General features: G+C 44.0%; 1 protein-coding gene across 2 annotated transcripts in view; it reads left to right on the forward strand.

Moving 5' to 3' along the window:
• Positions 1–2,177: 2,177 nt before the first annotated feature.
• Positions 2,178–19,640, forward strand: part of TBC1D8 (TBC1 domain family member 8) — a gene marked incomplete at both ends in the record, with an annotated part of 105,689 nt that continues 88,226 nt past the window's right edge. For both annotated transcript variants that reach the window (XM_084235951.1, XM_084235952.1), the window contains one exon: positions 2,178–2,304. In XM_084235951.1, coding sequence (XP_084092077.1) covers positions 2,178–2,304 — 127 coding nt within the window. The remainder of the gene's footprint in view (positions 2,305–19,640) is intronic.

The raw sequence follows: 19,640 nt of genomic DNA on the forward strand, positions 1-19,640 counted from the left end.
TGCCTAAATATATTACACACTAGTTAGTACCTATAAAGGAGATACTGTGATTATCCAGTTTTATAGTTGAGTAGACTGAGGCTCACTGACATTTGTATCTTATCCAAGTTCGAGGTCATTCAACTAACTAGCAGCAGGAAGGAATGTTGCCTTAGGAATGTTGCTCTAGAGGCAGGCCCTTAACTGTATTGTTACATGGGCTGGTGCCTTTACTAGACATGCCTTCCCTGATTTTTCTTCATGGTAAACACATACTCATTGTCTAATGTCCAGTCAAGCATCCACTATTCTGTGAGGCTTTCTCAATTCCCTCCCTGTGGAACAGACTCTTCATTTTGTGCATTCCCACTGTTCCCACTCTGAAGTTCTTCAAAGCATGGCCCACCTCCCAGTCACCTCTGCCATGCTAGGGCCTGCTGCATGTCTTAGAGGAGGAGGTGCTGGAGACTATTTCTGGAAGGAATATTTTCTTGTCATTCCTGACCTCTCTGCTCTGGTGCATCCAAATCCTCTTGATTATAGCTGACTTCCTTCCGCAGTGTGCTCAGAGGATATCTGTCAGGGGCCTGCCAGTGCTGGACCAGAGGCTTGCTTGGCCCTAGCTGTCCTTGGCCCAGGGTTTGTACATGGCTTCTTACCTGTCAGGTCAGGTTCTGCTTTCTGAAGTGATCTCGGCTGATCCTCTGCAAACAGATTCCTCTGTGTAATTACAGTAAAGAGGTTTCACTGTTTCTGGCCGTCCTGTGGGGGGTTTAATTTACTTCCCAGTTCTGTCCTGATTAACAGTCATGCTTTATCAGACATCTCTCTTTTAAAACCGGAGGGACATTTTGGTCGTTTTTTTTCTTTCCTCTTGCTAAAGTGAGATTTAACTGCCTTGCTACGGAGTTTGCTAGGAGGCCCCAAGGCTGTTCAAGGCCAGGACGTGCATCTATTTCTACATCTTTGAGTAAATACTTATTTTTCAAAATCCCCTCTGCATTCCTATAGCTTTCCTCGACTATCACCTACTCCTTCATTTCCTAGCATTCAGTTCTCTTGGAACAATCGTGGCTGGTTCCATCCCTGTGTAGTATGGCCATCCCTTCCATGCCCCACAGGGAGGTGGGGCGGGGTGTCTCTCAGGTTGAGCTTTTTCTGTTATCAGCCTTAGGGCCCTACACCACCAGCCCTTTCAGCCCTTGGTGGGATCCCTTATGAGACCATCAAAAACATGTGCTAAGTAGGGCTTCCTTGGTGGCACAAGGGGTTAAGATGTAACCTATGAATCTATCCACAGACACTGCTGCACAAGTTTGATCCCCCACCAGAGAGCTACCCACATGGCGCAGCAGACCTCTGCTGACTCGCCCGCTGGTCCCCTCAGCAGTGCATTTCAGTCAATCTGCCTATTCTGTTCCCCACTCTGTCTCTGGTGACTCCTTTCACCCCCCCATGCCTCTGGCCTGTACCCCAGTTCTTGTATGCATAAATAAATAAATCTTTAAAAAAAAATGTGCTAAGCATTAAAAACATTGGGAAAGTATTGTTTAACATTTTTTAATGTTATTCTTTTTATTTGTAAGACTGTCTTTTTGTTAGTTAAATGGTTTGTTATTCCAAACACACCTGGATTTTCTGGCATGCATTCTGTTCCCCCAAAGAGAGGTGCCCTAGGTTGGGAAACCTGCAGCTGGGAGAACAAAAATCTTTTCCCCATCTCCTCCTCTTCTTAGGATAAGGTGCAGGGTGACAACTGCGATCCTGAGCGCCCTCCCGGGAGGGGCGGAGGAGGGGAGAAGAGCCGCCGCGCCCCAGCGAGCGCCGCAGGGAGAAGAGGGGGGCCTGGCAGCCGGGATAGGACTTCCTCCCTCCACTCCGGAACTGTGCGCGGGAGCGGCTGGGATTCGGAAACCCCAGCGGCGCCGCGGGAGCGGGTGGAGGGGGGGCGGTGGGAGTGGGGGCGGAGGGGGCGGGGCTGGGGGCGGGGGCCGGACGGCCTGGGGGCGGGGCCGGGGCGGGGCCTGCGCGCGGGCTGCGCGAGCTTCGCCCGCCGCGCTCCCGGGACTCTCCCTGCGCCGGGCACCGGCTGGCTGCGGTTCCCGCCGCCGCCACCTTTTCCCGAGCAGGCTCGGCCCGGCGCGGCGGGCGGCGGGGGCGATGTGAGTCGGGGCCCGCGGGCGCGGCCGGACGCTGCGATGTGGCTCAAGCCCGAGGAGGTGCTGCTGAAGAACGCCCTGAAGCTCTGGGTGACTCAGAAGAGCAGCTGCTACTTCATCCTGCAGCGGCGCCGAGGGCACGGCGAGGGGGGCGGTCGCCTCACGGGTAAGGGGCGCGCCTGGGCGGGCGGGCGGGCCCCGAACCTAGCTCCCCGCCGGGCCCTCGGCTCCCAGCCCCGTGCTGCAATAGCAGGTGGCGATTTCGTGGGAGACGCCGGGCCGAGCCGGCCCTGCCTCGGGCTTGTTTTCCTTTCTTCTGCATTTCTCTTGCCAGTGCCCGTCGAGGTTGTGGCAAAAGCGTCTCGAGAGCTAGTGCGTGTTTTCCAGGCAAGGCAGGTGCCGTCGTCGCCTGATCCAGAGACAGCCTGGAGGCCAGACTTGGCTCGGAGAGAGGAGAGACATCGGCTGGAGCCTGACCCGAGGGAACCAGGGCCCGGGGCGCCGGCCGGGGTGCGGTGCCAGGTGACTGGGGGTGCGCCCTGGCCAACGCGCCTCGGCTGTTTGGAGGCGCCCAGAGCGCTCCGCATGGTGTAGCGGCTGGGGTCGCCCGGCCCGTCCGCTGGCGAACCTCAGGACGACCTGGCGATCCAGGATAGTCTGGCGTGTGGGCAGGCTGGGTCGGAACCGAGTATCAATTCCAAGCTTGTGATCTTAGTAGCGAAATCAAGCAGGTCAGTTTCTCTCCCACCTCCACCCCCTTTCACTTTCTTCCAAGGAATGACAGGAGGAAAAAAGAAAGGCATGTAAAATTTAAGAAAAACAGCATTTTCCCCTCTAAAAGTTATGATCCAAAGCTCATGGGAAAGCAAGAATTTGGAAAAATTGAGGACAACTTCCATTAACTGGGACACCTGTTTAAACAGATCAATGAAGGAACAATTTATCAGCCTTTTTAGTTGCATCTAGGAAGGCTGTATGGGATTTTCAAAGTTTGGAATAAAAGGGACTTTCTATCTTTCCATCACCTTCGGCCTTATACTGAGGAGACCAAGGCCCGAGAGGTCAAGGGACAGAGCTATGTGCCCCAGGTTCATTGTTGGCGGCTGCTGCCTGCCTCTTACGCAGGGGGCCCTACTGGAGTAAAGTGTAGTGGGGAATGTGATCAATAAGCCCTGAGACAGCGGGACCAGTTACAAGGAGAATCGTCCTTTCGGTGCTTCTGACTGGGAAGGAGAGAAAGCTAGCAGTTGGATTGGTTAAGAATAAACTTCATTGAGCTGCAATAGGGGGTGGGTGGGGGTTAGCTGGAGTAGGGTAGCTGGAGTGGGTAGGGGTTGGTAGATTATTGCATGGAAGGAATGGAGGTATAGTGGGAAGAGGAGTGGATTGACCCCTGGTTCAGAGTGAGCGGTGGTGACAAGTGGGCAGCAGGTGGGCTTTCTCTGGGAGCTGTTTTGAGCTGTAGGGAGGGAGTTAATGTAGGGGCAGGAGGCTATAGAGACTTGGTGTGCCCCTGAACAGTACACTGGCACCTGATGTTGTAGCTCTTGGAAAATGGAGGTTGGTGGTACCTTGTCACCCACCAGAAAAAAGGAGTCAGAGGAGGCGTTTGTTCCCGCGTCACTTGAATGCAGTTTTTTTGTGTGTTAAGCATAGCACCGGCCTCTAAGTGGTCTTCCTTAGTAGACAGTGAAAACAAGGCCTGAAGATTTGTGAAAAGGGAGGTACATTTGTCCAGCAGGCACTCTTATTAACTTGGGGCACTGCTGCATACTGAGTCTGAAATGTTCTTGTGGTTACTTTGGGAAAGACTTAAGGTTATATACCATCTAGCAGGGAAGACAAGGAGGGTAAAACATGATGCTTTATGGAGAGGCCAGTTTTCCCCCTGGAGAGTCTGGCTTTGTTGTCCAGAGCCTGTCTGTGATGAACTGAAAATGAAGCCTTCCCCTTCCTATTGTATTCCCAAATCAAGCAGGTCTTATGTTGTCATTGTACCTGTGGCTTTGGCCTTATTTGGTATTTGCTTTGGACTTACAGTGAATGTGTAGTTTTCTTATTCTTTTTTTTAATTAATTAATTTATTTATACAAGCACTGGGTACAGTCAGAAGCCCGGGAGGGTGAGAGAATTCACCAGAGCCAGAGCAGGGAGCAGAGCAGGCAGAAGGACCGAAGTACACTGCTGAGGGGAGCAGCGGGCGGCAGGAGAGGTCTGCGCGCCATGTGGGATCCTCCTCTGGTGGCCGGGGAACAGCCGGGGTTCGAACCGGCGTTGCAGAGGCTGCGGGCAACTTCGCAACCCAGCGCTCAACCGCTGCGCCACCGGGGAGGCCCAGTTTTCTTATTCTTAAAGGCATTCAGATCAACCAAAAAGAGGTAGGAAAAATCCTGCAAAAAGATGGATGACACTGCCTTATGTCTTGGAGACCCAGATCTCCAATTGCTTGTGAAAGAATGACATTTCCTCAGCAGCTGTACGCTTTACCTTCGGACATTTAGCTGGGAAGCAAATGACATGGGCATGCTGTTGAGCAACCCTGAATTACCACACCCACCAACGGGCTGGTTTTAACGGGGCACTTAAGAATGTTGTAAAATCAAGACTAATGTGATAGAGAGGAGAGCGCTTTGCTGGTGGTGGTTCTTAGAAAATGTAGGAATCTAATTTGGCAGATTTTTAGCAATTTCTTTTTAAAGCTTTAAAACAGACTGAGTTTATCCATAAAAATAATGGGGGCGAAGATGATGTGCATTTCGACTGGTTTCAGACTTTTCTTTGGAGAGAGGCAAGTAGACACGGTTAAGGAAGTACTAGTGAAGGAGTTTCTCTTTTATTTTGATGCTGAATTTGTTACTAGATAGTAGGAGCTTAAATATGTGAGATCTCTATTGGTACATAAAATAATCTCTCATGTTTATTTCCCATCCTCAGAAATAGAAGGTTTTGTTTCATTAAGGATTATTTGTCTTCCTGCATACACACACACACACACACACTCTCTCTCTCTCTCTCACACTGTATGAATCTCCAGTTTTATTTTCATCATAACTCTTATTTTCTAGTATATACCTTTTTATGTTCATTGCTTCCCTCCCCTGCTCCAATGTCTGTTCTTTGACAACACCTTTATGATGGCGCCACATAGGATATGCTCAATAAACATTTGTAGGATGAATAAATTGATAAATACATGCATAAATGATGGGTCCCACTTTTTAAAGTTGGGTGGGAGTGAAGGTCCAGCTTTTCTTACTGAGGCTGACCTGTTCACAGGAACAGGAATATCTCCTGTCCTTTTTCATCTTCCTGTTTACCTGGCACTTTGCTGAAAAGCTGGAGGGGTTGGGTGGGAAGTAAAGACCTCCTTCTGTCTTCTTTTTGTAGCTCCCTCTGAGGGAGAGGGGTAATGGCAGGCACTTCTCAGGTGGCCTTGGAGTGGTCTGGAAAAGTGGCAGCAGGGAAACCTTCCTCCAGTTGGAACATGGTACAGCCGAATACAGTGTTCTAAGATGTTTCCAGTGCTCCCTTACAGAAGTGATTTTGCTGCCTGGGAAGAGAAGAAGTTATACAGTGTTCACTTGGAAACAGTCTCTGTCCTTGGGAATATTTCTTATAAAGGTTGTCATTGCTGGGAGTACAAAGACTGCAAGAAGTTTGCTTTTGGGAGGCGGCTCTACTTTGTCCCCAGTGTTCTGTGAATCATTAGAATGAGCAGCATAATTGTAACTTTAAAGACCAATATCACCACCTAGATGTAGCCTGAAAGATTTGTTTTCCAGTATTTTATGAGCAGTCTTTGGTAGTATAACCCTACCAAAGAGAACTGGCATTTAAAAATTAGTAATTTGAATAAAATAATTACGTTTTCTACTTTTTAGAATGTTTGTCTTCAGCCCCTGTTCCTGTCATTACATTTATAGTAATTATGGGTTAATTTATTTCTTAAACAGTTAGGGTTAAAGGAGGCCATCTGGGATAGTGGAATACATAGGCTATGGTGTCAAGATCTGTCCCTTGGTTATGATATTGAGCTGAGAAGCCTTGGGCTAGTTTATTCAGTTTCTTTAAGCTTTAGTTACAACTCAGCCTTAAGACAAAGGCAATAATAAAGTTTACTTTAGAAACTTAGAAAGTGTTTTTCATAGTGGCTATACCATTTTACATTCCTGCCAGCAGTGCACAAGGGTTCCAATTAAAATAATGCTTAGAATTAAGCAATATATATTGAAGAAGAATTAAACAATATATATTGAAGATTTGATAGTAGGCTTGAAAAACAAAAGCAAAATAACATTTTAAAAAATGAATACCAGGAAGACTTCTGAGAATAAAAGTAAAGAAATTTGTATTGTAGTGAAGGATATGAGACATACATTTATCTGCTAGAATGTGCAGTGTTTTATAAGTGTAATTAGGAGATTATTTAAGTAGCATTTTTGTACTAAGTACTGCCCAAAAGAAAGGCATTTACAGGTTTTGGGTACAGGGCATCTTTGACCACATTAAATCCTAAGAAAAGAACTTCACCTTGGTGTTCATGTGTTGAGTGTGAGTGGTTGTGCCCAGAGTGAATTCATTACTGCCTTTGGAACAGTGTCCCAAAGATACTGTGTCACTATGTCACAGTGTTACCAAAGAGATGAAACTGATACTAGGGGTCACAAGTCTTGCTCATTCCATCAAAAGATTGGAAACTGGTGTAACCCAGCATGGGTGCTGCCTCTCTAGACTAAGTCCATCTGACATTGACTGGAGTCCTGCTCCGTAGCTGAGCATGAGGATTTCATCTCCACCACCAGTGGCTCAATAGGGCGGCCATTGCATTGTGTAAACTTCCAAGATAATGGCTCTAGACTCTTACAAGCTTTGGTCTTGTTTCCCAAAAAAACAATAAAGAATTCACAAATAAAGGATGTACTTTAATTTTAGGAGCATAAATCAGGAGGATTACATAGGTAAGATAACATACATCTTTAAGGACTGGTAAGCCATTAATGAAAGCTTTGGGGTTTCCAACAGTTGCATTTAATGAGAACATAACAAGAGCAATGCGTTTGTAATTAGAGAATCAAACAGGGCAGGTACAAGTGTGTGGGTGGCGGGCTGGTGGAGGCTAGCCATTCCAGCCTAATTGGGACTCTTCCCTGAAAATGACCAAGAGGCTGGGAGCTTTTAAAGAATTCATTTGCTAGCTGTGAAGAAATTGGGTTTTTTGATCTCAGCTCCACATTCTGGTGGCATGTATAAAGGAGGAATTTATTTTAAATGGGAGTAGAAAATCTGATAACATTTCCAGCACAAATCCGCCCCCCCTATTTTTTTGAACTTCTATCATAGGGATGTGCGTTTTCAACTTTTCTAGGTAATTCCAAATTATTTTCCAAAGTGATTGTGTGCCAGTTTGCAGTTCTGGCAGCAGTGTGGAAAAGCTCCCACAGTTGGCCATTACTTTGGGATCATCAGATATCTTACTTTTGCCAATTAAATAGTATTTCAAAGCCATTGAATTGCCTTTTCCTTTATAATTCAAAGAGCAGAGACTCTCTTTCTGTGTGTTTATTAAATATTTGTTTTCTCTTGTATCTATGTATTCTATTCCTTTTTTTAAGATTGATTTATTTATAGATATAAGAACTGGGGTACAGGCCAGAGGTGGGGGTGGTGAGAGGATTCACCAGAGACAGAGTGGGGAACAGAACAGGCAGATTGACTGAAGTACACTGCTGAGGGGAGCAGTGGGCGAGTCAGGACAGGTCTGCTGCACCATGTGCAGTGCTCCCTGGCTGGGGATTGAACTCATGCTGCAGTGGCTGTGGATAGCTTCCTAGATTGCATCTTAACCCCTTGCGTTACCAGGGAGGCCCCCTATGTATTGTATTCCTTTTCAACTATGTTAAAAATTTCTTACTGAATGACTTGGCTTTTTATTTTTATTATGGGTATTTTGTAGATGGAACTTTCTTTTTCCTTCATAGTTATATTTTTTGTTACTTGTTTAAGAAGAAATTCTCAGACCTAGAATGAAAATGAAGGGGTGTAGGATAAGTGAATTAACCAGGCTTTTTACATCACTAGCCTCTGTGACTATCACCTGCGGCCTTAATTGTGCTGATACAGAAGGTGGTTGGGAGCGTGGGAGCGGGGCGCGTGCCTGATTGTGGACACCTGGAGCATGGGTGTGCATGCATGCGTAAGTGTGCACACTGGGGCTAGAAGTCAGGGATGTAAGGGCGGCATCACTCAGACAGAGGATGGCTCCGAGAGGACGAACGGGGGACTACAGAAGAGGTAAGACCACAAGAGAACGCCCCAGAGAGCCCAGAGAAAGAGTAAAGATTCATAGGAAGGCGGGGAAACTTGGTTGCCTGCCTGCCTCCCAGCCCCCCACTCTGCCTGGCCCAAGCCTCCCAGCCTTCCACCCTGCCCCTGTGCCTGGCTGCCCCACTACAAGGGGGATCCCAGGATGACAGCTGAGAGACCCCTCAGTTCTGAAGGGAGCAGGGCAGAAGACAAGAGAAGTGAAATGTTGTACCCAATATGCTTGCACCTATTGTAGGAGTATCTGTGCACTAGGAGAGAATTTGTGGGTAAGTTATTGATACAGAGAAAGTTAAATAAGCCAGAAATTCCAGAACAGTCATGGACGCCAGGGAAAATGACAAAGCTTTGTAGGTTAGGAAAGGTTTCATAGTTTTTAAAGAAGCAGCTATGATAATGTAAATATTGACTCATGGCCTCACTGCAACTACTGCCGAAGTGTTGGTGGGCAGTGGCAGTGGTGGTCGTGGTCAGTGAAAGAGAGCTCAGTCCTCCACTTCTGAAAGTTAAGCCAAGGCGTAATCTAAACATTCAAGAAGTAGTTATGTAAACATGTTCCTTGGAGATGTGAAGGTAAATACAAAATCAGTTAAGAATTGGAAGTGCTTGCCTTTGGGGAGCTGGGAGGTGAGTGTAGGGAAAGGTGAAGGAACTGTGTTTCTCACAAGTATTGTAGAATAGATGCTTTTTTTTAATGTGCACTTTGAGAAAATATAGACAATCTGAAAATTGGGAAAGTTTGGCATTTTTTTCCTTGTTACCAGCTCTATTTTGGTAATGGGGATCAGGAGAGACATTAAAATAATGTCACATTATTGCCTTATGGAACATGATTGCTCCTGTGCTCCCAGTGCTTCAGATATTTGTCCTATTACTATATTTAGCCTTCAAAATGTCTAGCATGTGTGGGGTGTGTCAGTTTTACAGAGGTTTAAAATCTATTTTCAGAAGTGCATCTAATCCAGTCAGGTACTTTATTTCAAATTAAAAGATCTGTTTTGGATTTACTTTTTTTCTCTAGAGAGAAAATATGTTTAGAGTTAGAAGTCTGATTTTTGTCTTTTGCTATGGTACTGTGATTGTTACTCTTTCCTTCTGGGGTCTTAGTTTCTCAACATGCAAAAGCAGTAATTACTATGTTTGTATTTGCATGCAGTATGTTGCAAAATCCATATAATTATTTGTTTTTAGAGAAGGAAAGCCAAAAGAACATTTTATTCAACACTGTTCTCATGGAACCTACAGAGTAGAGAAGGTGCTAGGAGTAGTAGTGGGGGGATTTTAAGCCATAAAATACAGACTTATAAATGGTGGTAAGTGCAGGGGAATGTGAGAGAGAATAGCAGGGAAACTAATTTAGGTTGAAGTGTCAAGGAGAGTTTCTCTGAGCACCTGAGAGCACAGCTGAGACCTGTGGAATGTGTGGATTGTGTTAGCTGGGTAAAAAGTCAAAGAATTAGCCTTTTGAATTGGGGAAACAACATGTACAAAAGCCCTGTGGCCTCTGAGGACCTCTTTTGGACAAGGTAAATGTAGGGTAAATGAAGATGCTCAGGCTTTTGCATGGTTGGCCTCTGCGGCTGTCACCTGCAGCCTTGTATGCAGGAGGCGCTTGGGAGCATGGGCCCTGGGTATGCGTGCCTGATGGTGGACACCTGGAGTATGGTGTGGGCGGGCCTAAGTGGGAACGCCTGAGTTGAGAGACTGACCATATAAGGCAGAGTGCAGCGGAGTGCGGCAAGATGGCGGAGAATGGCTATGAGAGGAAAGACTACAAGACGACACCAGAGAGAGTCCAGTGAAGATGCGCTGGGGGCTGGGAGGCCCCCTTTGCCTGCTCCACCCTACTGCCTGCTTGCACCCCAGTAAGTTTGATGTGTCTCTGAGCTGTCTTGTAAAACCTGTAGAGGAGGAAGCTCAGAGGGATCTGAGGGTTGGTCAGGGGACAGGAGGAAATAGGCAGTGTCTCCCAGAAGTCAAAAGAATATTCAAAAAAGGAGAATTGGGGGGGCAGGGGGGAGAGGATTAACTCTGCAGTTCTGAAAAAACTTTGATATAGGTGACCTGGGGAGAGCAGTGTGGGTGCAGGCAGAAGAGGGCAAGAAGGAGCTGAAGACAAGGCGGCGTGAGAAAGTGGGGCTGGCCTGTGAATGCAGCAGTCAAATGGGATTTTATTGTGGGTTTTTTTTTTGTTTTTCTTGCACATTTATTATTTGTCAGCTAATAGAGGATCTTTTCACTGCTGGATCTACAGGTGTGAATGGGCAATGGAAAGGATTCAAATAAGTTAAGGAAATAAATAAGGCATTAGGGGGACCTCCAGCTTAGGGGGACCTCAGGAGCCTTTTCCCAAGCAGTTTTATTTTGGAAATAAGCACTGTGTTTCAGTGCTGGGAAAAAAAAAAATTCCTCAAAGAATATAACTGATGACCAAAAGAATTAATTAATTGAAATAGAAACCAAGGGTGTTGGCCTAGCCTTGGACAGTAGTTTCACCTGGCTAAAGAAATTCTTTGAGGACACCTTGCAACAGAAAAGCTGACTAATGTTACTTGTTTGGCATTTGGTGTCAGGTGGTGCTGTGTAGGGGTGCTTGGGTGGGATGCCTCTGCTACCATTTTATTGTCTAGGGGGCGAGTGCTGGTAGGAATCTCATCTGGCTTCGCTAAATGTTTTGATCAGACTCCATTTCTTCATCAGCTGAAATAGTGTTTTGTTATAAATATTATCAGGACCCACACGTTTTATTTCTAGAATGGAAAATACAAATAAAATTACAAATGTTCACCAGGCAGTTTGGTATCCTGAATTATTGTGTCCACTTAACAAGGCTTTACATTTGTGACCTGATGTTTAGATGTAGGAATGTCATAAGAAACTGTGATGGCATTCTTCAAGTGGGATTGGCTTAGTGAAAAAAGGTTTGGAAGAAACTTTTGCAGCTTCTCCCTTGAGAAGCAGTATTTGCACAACAGAAACCTCATAACTCATCCTCAGATATTTAGATATTGCACTTACCATAGAAGCGTAGTCAGATGGATTCTGAGTTTGTTATGCTGTTATAATTAAAAACAAATGTAAACTATAGCAAAGCATTAAGATTGTTTTCAGAATATATAATGCATGATCCTCCGTCTTTCAAGGACTCAAGGATTAGATTGGAGAGATTATTTTTTTAGCAAATCCAGTGTCCGAAAACTGTTTGCATGCACACACACCTGCTTGCCTGCTGCCTGTGGGTTTTTGTTTTTTTTAACTTGTAGCTTCTCAGATTTTTTAGTTAAAGGAGAGTTTGGACATTAACTTAGGTTTTAAATTGGACACTGTTTAATTCTAGTATAGTGGCTCTGCCTGTTAATGTGGGGATTATGTTCTAAAATCTACACGAAGGACCAACAATAGCAACAGGTTAACAATTAGCCCTTTATCAGTAGAGTCACCTGTCTTTAGGTAACCTGCTCATGTTAGAAGAGCTACCTCTTGGGGCTTCGAGAGAACCGGGAGATTCCGAACCCAATGAGCCGGCAGCAGGCATGTACTCCTAGAGTAGTGGACAGTCCCTTTGAGTGTCACCCCTCTGTTTTGGCCAGTGCGTGTTGAGTTTGATTAAACATGGAGATGCAGGTCCACTGTTCTCTAAATCTCGCAAGTTGAAGGAAACAAGCTGAGCCAGATTCATGACCAGGTGAAGCTAATAGTGATTAATCTGGGAATTGCTATGAGGTGAGGGAGATGCAGCTGTTCACTGGATCTACAGTTTAGATGGCTACTGCTTCAGCGGCTTGCAGTGAAAACCTCAGCACTATTTTATCTTTCAGCTTTTTGCTTATCTTCGTTTATCCAAATGAAATATTTAGATTTGAGGAGAAAGGGGCCAAAGAGTCTTTGTGGAATTGGAAGGTTTTCTTTACTGTGTGTCCCACTGTAAAAGCTACTTGTTTGATTACAACTTCTACAACCTCAAAAACCAAATTTGAGCTTCGTAGGTGAATAGCCAAAGGTTAAGTTAGAATGACCTAATAGTAAATGTTTAACTTCTTTGGGTTTCTATAAATTTAATTCTCTGGCAAAGCCAGAGATCTGATTGTGTTGATGGTGCCTGAAATACTAAGCGTCAACACCAGAGCCCCCGTAGGTGAACATCCATTTATACCAGAAAGATTATTAGCCAGCCTGTGTGTGCAGTGGTGGGAATGAGAAGGAAGGGTGAATCTCAGAGACTTGAATGGCAGCTACATTCTCATTAAGAGATCACAATCCCAGAAACATTTGGGAACACACACTCCAATATGCTGTATGTACAGTATTGCAAAATGTGATTTTGAAAAGTTTTATTTGAAACTGCATAAATCAGACATTGTTTCCACTACAATTGACCTTTGATTAACAGGGGCATTTTGAAGTGTGTGGGTCTACTTATATGTGGATTTTTTCCCTAACTTTGGTTCCACATTCGTAGATTGGTAGTGGTTTGGTGGAATCCCTGAATGCAGAACCTGCCTCTACAGAGAACCAGCTATAAGTTATATGTGGATTTTCAATTACACAAGGTTGGCTTATTGGGTCAGCTGTACTTCTAGTTTCAGAGAGAGAGGGAGAGAGGTGTACATTTTAAGTGCAAAGCAAAATACTAAGAATTAATGGAAAATATAAATTTGAGTAAGGTTTCAGATATAAGAATTTTTTATTAATTAAAAATAACTTGGTTGATCAAAAAGCCATCTAAACAAAAAGGGTGGACAGGGAATTTTTAAAATGTCAGTCATAAATGAGACGCTGTGAAAATGTACCCAGTTAAGGATACTAAGGAGACATGATAATTATATGTTACACCTAAGCCTGGACTGGGTTCTGGACTGGAGGGGGCAAAATGTTCTCAGAAGTATTATTGGTCAAATGACAAAATTGGGATAGGAATGCTAGATAAAAGTATCATATGTGTTAAACTTTCTGAAGTTGATGATCACGCTCTTGTTGCAGAGGAGAATATCCTTATTCGTGGAACTAGGTCTCCTTTCCAATGATTGAGAAAAAAATGTGTGTGGAATATTTCAAGAGAAAGAACAGTGATTGAGCCAACAGGGTAAGCTGTTAACTAGAGGTGAATCTGAATCTTGGCAGAGTATGTGACTGTTCCTTGTCCTATTTTAATTCTTGAAGTTTTGTTTTAGGCTTGAGAATTACTTCCAAATAAGCAGTGAAATAAACAGGTTTAAGTGTGAACTTGGAAGCCTTTATCCACTTGGAGATATTTTTAGCCTGTAATAAAATATACTTACAACTTTGTTATTTTTCTTACAGAAATTTCCTAAGGGTCTTATCTGTCTGAACTAACCCACCCACTGCCTTTCTCATTGAAACAACCACTTATATTAACCCAACTTTAAGGAGTCGAGGTTTCTTGGGGTTCAGTTGCCACATCCAGCAGGACAGGTTGTGTGTGTCCCAGCTATGAGTGATTTTTGACATAGGACTTTCTAATGTCATCTGTATGTGTTACAGTGCTGGTTTGGCTTTTACTGTGGTCATTAAGCAGTTGAATTTTAAGAGAACGAAGTCTTGGAAAAGATGTTCATTCAACAGGTATTTACTGTGGGCGGCCTCCTACCCGGCTCTCTTCTGGGCAGCCAGCAAAAGAGAGTCTTGCCCTCAGGGAAGTTACTCTACCCTAGTAATTAATCTAGAGTAACTCTAGTAATTACTATAGTAATTAATCTAGGACTAGAATTCTTAAATGTACGCTCTGAGCCCCCTTAAATATGCTAGGCTGGGCATTTAAATTGACTTATTAAAACAGTTTTTGTTGTCTTTAAACAGACATTGGCATTTGTGTCCTTGGCCTTAAAAATGGAAATATTTAGTTAAGGAGTTTTAGGACCCTTGAGCCATTTCTTAAGTTCTTGCTTTAGCTGCGTTGTCTGCAAGCCCTGCGGTGTGGCCAAGAGAATTGTAGCTTCTGTCCCCTTGAAGTTTTTCTGACTCCTTTCCCTCATCAGAGACTGAGCATGTGGAGTACCTGTAGCAGAGCTTGGTGTGGGACCCTGTACGGCTCTGCCATGGGCCTGGAGTGTGAACACTGTCTTGGAAGCCCAGCTCTACTTCACTCTGAGAAGTGTCAGCATAGCCGGCTCCTGCCTTTGCTTCTGGGGTCCCCCCCCCACGGCCCCCTGCGCCAGGCTCTTTCCCTTCTGTGAGACAACAGCCTTCTGCAGGTGAAGGGAGTGAAATGACTCACTGTCCTATTTAAAAATTGCCCTGTTGTTTCTATCTGGAAAGATAGATATTAGCTGAACCTATTTGTGGTAATCATTTCACAATATATGTAAATCAATCATGCTCTGCTCCTTATATTTATACAGTGATGTATGTCAACTCTTTTGCAATAAAACTGGGGGAAATTATTTTTAGCAGCTGTGGGTTCAAGGCTGCTGGTCATGGGTCATGATGATGGCCCCATGTGACTGCTGGGACTCTTGGTTGCCTTTGAGGGACTCAAGTGCAATGACTGTTGGAGCTGGAATTTTGGAGACCACCAGCCTCTGTTCTGTTCAAGGTTTCTAACTGATCTGAGGCAGAAGTGCACTCACTCTGTTTTAGCTAGACTGAGAGTAGCCCTTTTCTAGAAGGATAAAGGGAATCCTGGAACATGAGTTTCACCTTAGTTGCCCACTTTAGCTCCTCCAGGCCTGCCCCCTCTTTTTGTGCTGTGTCAGCTTCTGTGGAAACCCTTGTTTATAGTTGGGAATTTATTTTATCTAAGTTTGACCATCCCTGCTTTTCTTGGGTCCCGTTTCTTGCAGGCTTCTTTTCCAACCTGTTAGACTGAGCCAGTGTTTCTTTGGAGCAGAGGTGTGTTTCCTGGAACCTTGGGTTTTTGTATCTGATTCTCACTCTCCTGGCTTCTGTGACTTGACTGTATGGCGAGGCCTGTATTCGTTGGAGTTCCTCTGCCTGCCTGCTTTGACTCAGTTTTCTTCCTATTCAAGTTGAGCAGAGAATTGAAGAGAACTAAAACTTCTTTAGAGATGCATTACAATTCAGGAAAAAAAAATTGACTTAGAGGCATTTTCAGGTTTATCATTAAGTCATTTGTTTTGGGTTTCATGTGGTTTGTTTTTCATAACCAAGATGTACAGTGGAATGATAAAAGTTAATTTGGCCTTGGTAGATTTTCCTAACATGTTCTCAGTTACATCTATAGTTAATTTTGTTTAGTGATGGGGGAAAAGAACAGGACTATTAGACTATTGGAAAGGGAAAGGAATCTTCTTATTACCTACATGACATTGGGCCTTAATTTTCTCTGCTGTAAATAGAGATATACTACCTAATAGTTGTAATAGTAATTGGGGAAAAGATGGATCTGAAGTGTTGGGATGGGGCTTGATAGCCACTGTGCTTAGTTTTGACATTAGTCTCTTCAGTTCTACTTGTTACAGAGTGAATGGAAGTATTATGTGGGGATGTGTGGTGGCCCTTAACAACTTTTGAAGGGTAAGAGCAGCAGTGGGAAGAACCTGGATGCGTACGTAGGAGTTGCTGCCTTACATATACAGTTACCTCCTGTGCTGTGTAATCGTCATCCACCCCACACCGTGAGATGCAGATTCCTCACCTGTCAAATGAGGAGGGTGGACCTTCTCATCTCTGAAGTTCCTTGTGACTCTGAAATTTTAGGTCAGCCATTCTTAAGGATTCTGTTGATGCCCACTCTTCTTACTGCAGAGTCCTTTTCTACAAGTTTAAGTCTACACTCCGCAAGTGGTAGACACATTCCCTGCTGTGTGAAGTGAACTGAGACTTTCTGACATTCTAAGATCTGTTTCTTCATGGCCAGGTTTGGTCCAGAATTTTCTATTACTAGCTAAGGTCTCTTGCTTTAGCCCAGAATTCCAAATACCTATGAGGAATAAACCCTCAAGCCCCTGTGTCCTTGGGGTTAGCATCTGGCCATGGAAAGGGGATAGTCCCTCCCAGCTGGGAGAGCAGAGAAAGAAAAGGAGAGACTACGAATATAATTTTTGTTTGTACAAAAATAGAATGAAGCTGCCTTAAAGAATTGAACATAGAAGTTCTCCTGCTCTGCACACATCAGGTCTTGGCCATTTGTCTATAATTTGCCTTGTCTGTCTTTATTTCTTTCAGTTGTCAGTCTTCAGTTTCTCTAAAAAAGAAAGCCAGCTTACGTGCTTTCTTCAATTTTTTTTTTTTAATGTTACTTACTGGCTTTGTAGTAATGCAGTATTTTTTGCTTATTGCATAGCAGTTTTCATAGTGCTTTCATTTACTTTATGTAATTTAGTCTAAAGATTTGTCTAGGTCACTTGGTATCTTTATTTTGCAAAATGAGGTCTGAGTGGCCATCTTATTTGCCAAGTTGTTGGTACCATAGCCCTGATGAGTCTGCAGCAATCAACAGGTATTTTATGCAAAATCCATACGTGCACAGCAGAGATGTTTGTGGTAGAGAATTTTTGCCCTCAAGGCATGATAACCTAATAAGGGTCTGAAGGGAAGAGGATGGAGTTCAAGTTGGTTACCTGTAATTAGTTAATTAATGTAATTAATGTCAGTAATTAAAATGTCTTATGGATGAAGAAAGAGTACAGACTGAGATGAGGTTTGGGGGTATCTGAATTTACTTATGTATATTGATGACACTGACAGAAGCATCAGGGCAAGGTGACAGTTTTTAAACAATACATTTAAATATTCCACTGGACACCATCAGTGCTACATCATAAAAAACTTGTACATCTCATCTCTGCAAGCTGTTTCACCCTATTATTAGGTGTATAAAGACAGGAAACTCCGCCTGTTTCAGATCTTGAGGGCTTATGGTTTGGGTTGCTTTTTGCAGAGGATAAAAGCATAGGTTGATGCAAGATTTTCTTTGGAATAGAAGGAATTTTAAAAATTCTAATCAATTAGAAACTATCATGCTTTGGGGGAAAAAATTTCCTGAAGGAAGATTTAAGAAAAGTATGTCTATTTTCTGAAGTTCCTGACTTTGCAGGCTTTTAATGAAATTTGTGAAAATTGTGGTATTCAGGTTTTGTGTGTGGGGCATGGAAAATGGGATGTTTTCTATGATTTAACTTCAGTGGCTCATTTTGTCTACTCTTAAAAGGGAGTGGCTGTGAATAGCAGGTTGAGGAATGTGGGACTGTGTTTTCAGAATCTGAACTCTGGCCTCAGGCACCCTGTGGGCTCCAGAGGTAGAGGTGCTGTGTTGCAGCCTATGCTTGCTGGCTGGAAGAGATGATTGGTTGGGGGCCAGGCAGAAGGCAGCTCAATTGTTTGATGAATGCATCGGTCATGGGAGACTGCTTGTTTTTTAAGAAGGCATAAAAATATCATTTGCTAAAAGGAAATTAATTTGCACACCAACATCATGAACCCACTCCTTGGCGATCTGTACTGTTCATCTGTGAGATAGTTGGCATATTGAAGAACTTAGTTCTAATGCACTCTGAGAATGCCAGGGCTATGCCTCTGTGCTTGAAAGGCAATACACGGGAGTAGTTGACCTGTCCTGCTGCTGTGGGGAAGACTTTCATGTCTTTAAATGCTTTGAAGAGGGTTCCTGTCCACTTGATCCTTTATGATCCCCTAATTGCAGGGTTTTCTCCCCAGCTTCTTACCCAATCATCTTTGAGTACTCTGCAGCTAGCAGGCCTGGGCTTTGTACTAAAAAATGAACCACATCGTCAGGATGGCTGGAAAAAGTTGTCTCTGTTCATTGAATTCAGTCTTGTCTTACGGTGGAGCTATAATGATGGTGGTTTCTTTTCTTGAGGAATAACCCTAAGTCGGCATTTGTTAGCTCAGAGTTTACTTAAAACCCTTGGCAATCTGTGGTCACTCACTCTAGCCAACTGACTATAGCTAATTAACATGAAACTTTTCCCTTAATTTGAAGTTATTACTGTTTGTAGGGGCTGGGGGGGGGTAGAAATACGATTATTTTTATCTTGGTTAGCCTGCAAATGACCCTTCAAGAATTATCTAGCAGTTATTTTTAGGAAACTTGAAAAGATTTCTTGTGGAGTCTTGAAAAAGGAAATGAACTTTCTTAGACACATAGCGCTTAAATGCTGTATTTATGTGTCAATGAAAATACTTTCTAAAGTAGTGTATAGACAAAAAAGGTTTGCATTACTTTTCAGTTGTTGGACATTATAGTGAACCCTCCACCTCCTCACTGTTCTGGTAGCTTCTGTGCTGTGAGGGACTGAGGGCTGAGGGAGTGAGGGCTGTAGTCCTTACACTCTGCACTCTTGGGGCCCCTTTGCTGAATCTAAACAACCACTGTCTACTAAGGTAATGAATTCTCCTCTCTTGTTTAGGTAGACCTTTTCATAAGCTGCCAAGATGTTACCTCTCAGAAAAGGCAAAATGTTCTCTCTTAGGAGTGGTTAGAATCACAACATGAACAAGCTTAAAAACGCAAAGCTTTATACACTGTTAGGGACAGCTTGAATCCCTAAACCCATAGCTTACCTGCCTATGCTTTGGTTTTTGGAACATGTTTCAGATATTGCCTCTGGGACAAGGGCTCCCTACTTTCTCTATGGTCACGCCTGCCCTGAATGCTGCCCAAGTGTGGGTGTGCATGTTAGCAACAGTTACAGCCCTGTCACCACTACGTGTCAGTCTCTTGCCCCTCACGCCTTGGCCCTTTACACCCTGTCTCAGACTCCTGCTCTATGTACTGACTGTGTGTTCCAGTAAACATGGGCGTGGCCTTGATATTCTGCTGTACTTCTCACCTTTTATTTGCTGCAGTTTAACATTCCCATGTCACGTTGCTGCATGGCCCTCTGGACGTGATGCTTTTTCTGACGAATACCACCTAACAAGTGTCTATATTCCTGATTGTGACAAAACATGTTTTATTTTATTTTTTTTAAGATTTATTTATGCATACAAGAACTGGGGTATAGGCCAGAGGTGATGGGGTGGGGTGGGGTGAGAGGATTCACCAGAAAGAGTGGAGAACAGAACAGGCAGATCTACTGAAATACACTGTTGAGGGGAGCAGTGGGCTAGGCAGGAGATGTCTGCTGTGGGTTGCTCCCTGGCCGGCTGGATATTGAACTTGTGCTGCAGTGGCTGGCAATACCTTGATAGAGCTGTTTTTAACCCCTGCGCCACCAGGGAGGTCCAAAACACATTTTA

Source organism: Talpa europaea, assembly GCF_964194135.1.
Source record: "Talpa europaea genome assembly, chromosome: 6".
In the NCBI taxonomy this organism is placed as follows: Eukaryota; Metazoa; Chordata; class Mammalia; order Eulipotyphla; family Talpidae; genus Talpa; species Talpa europaea.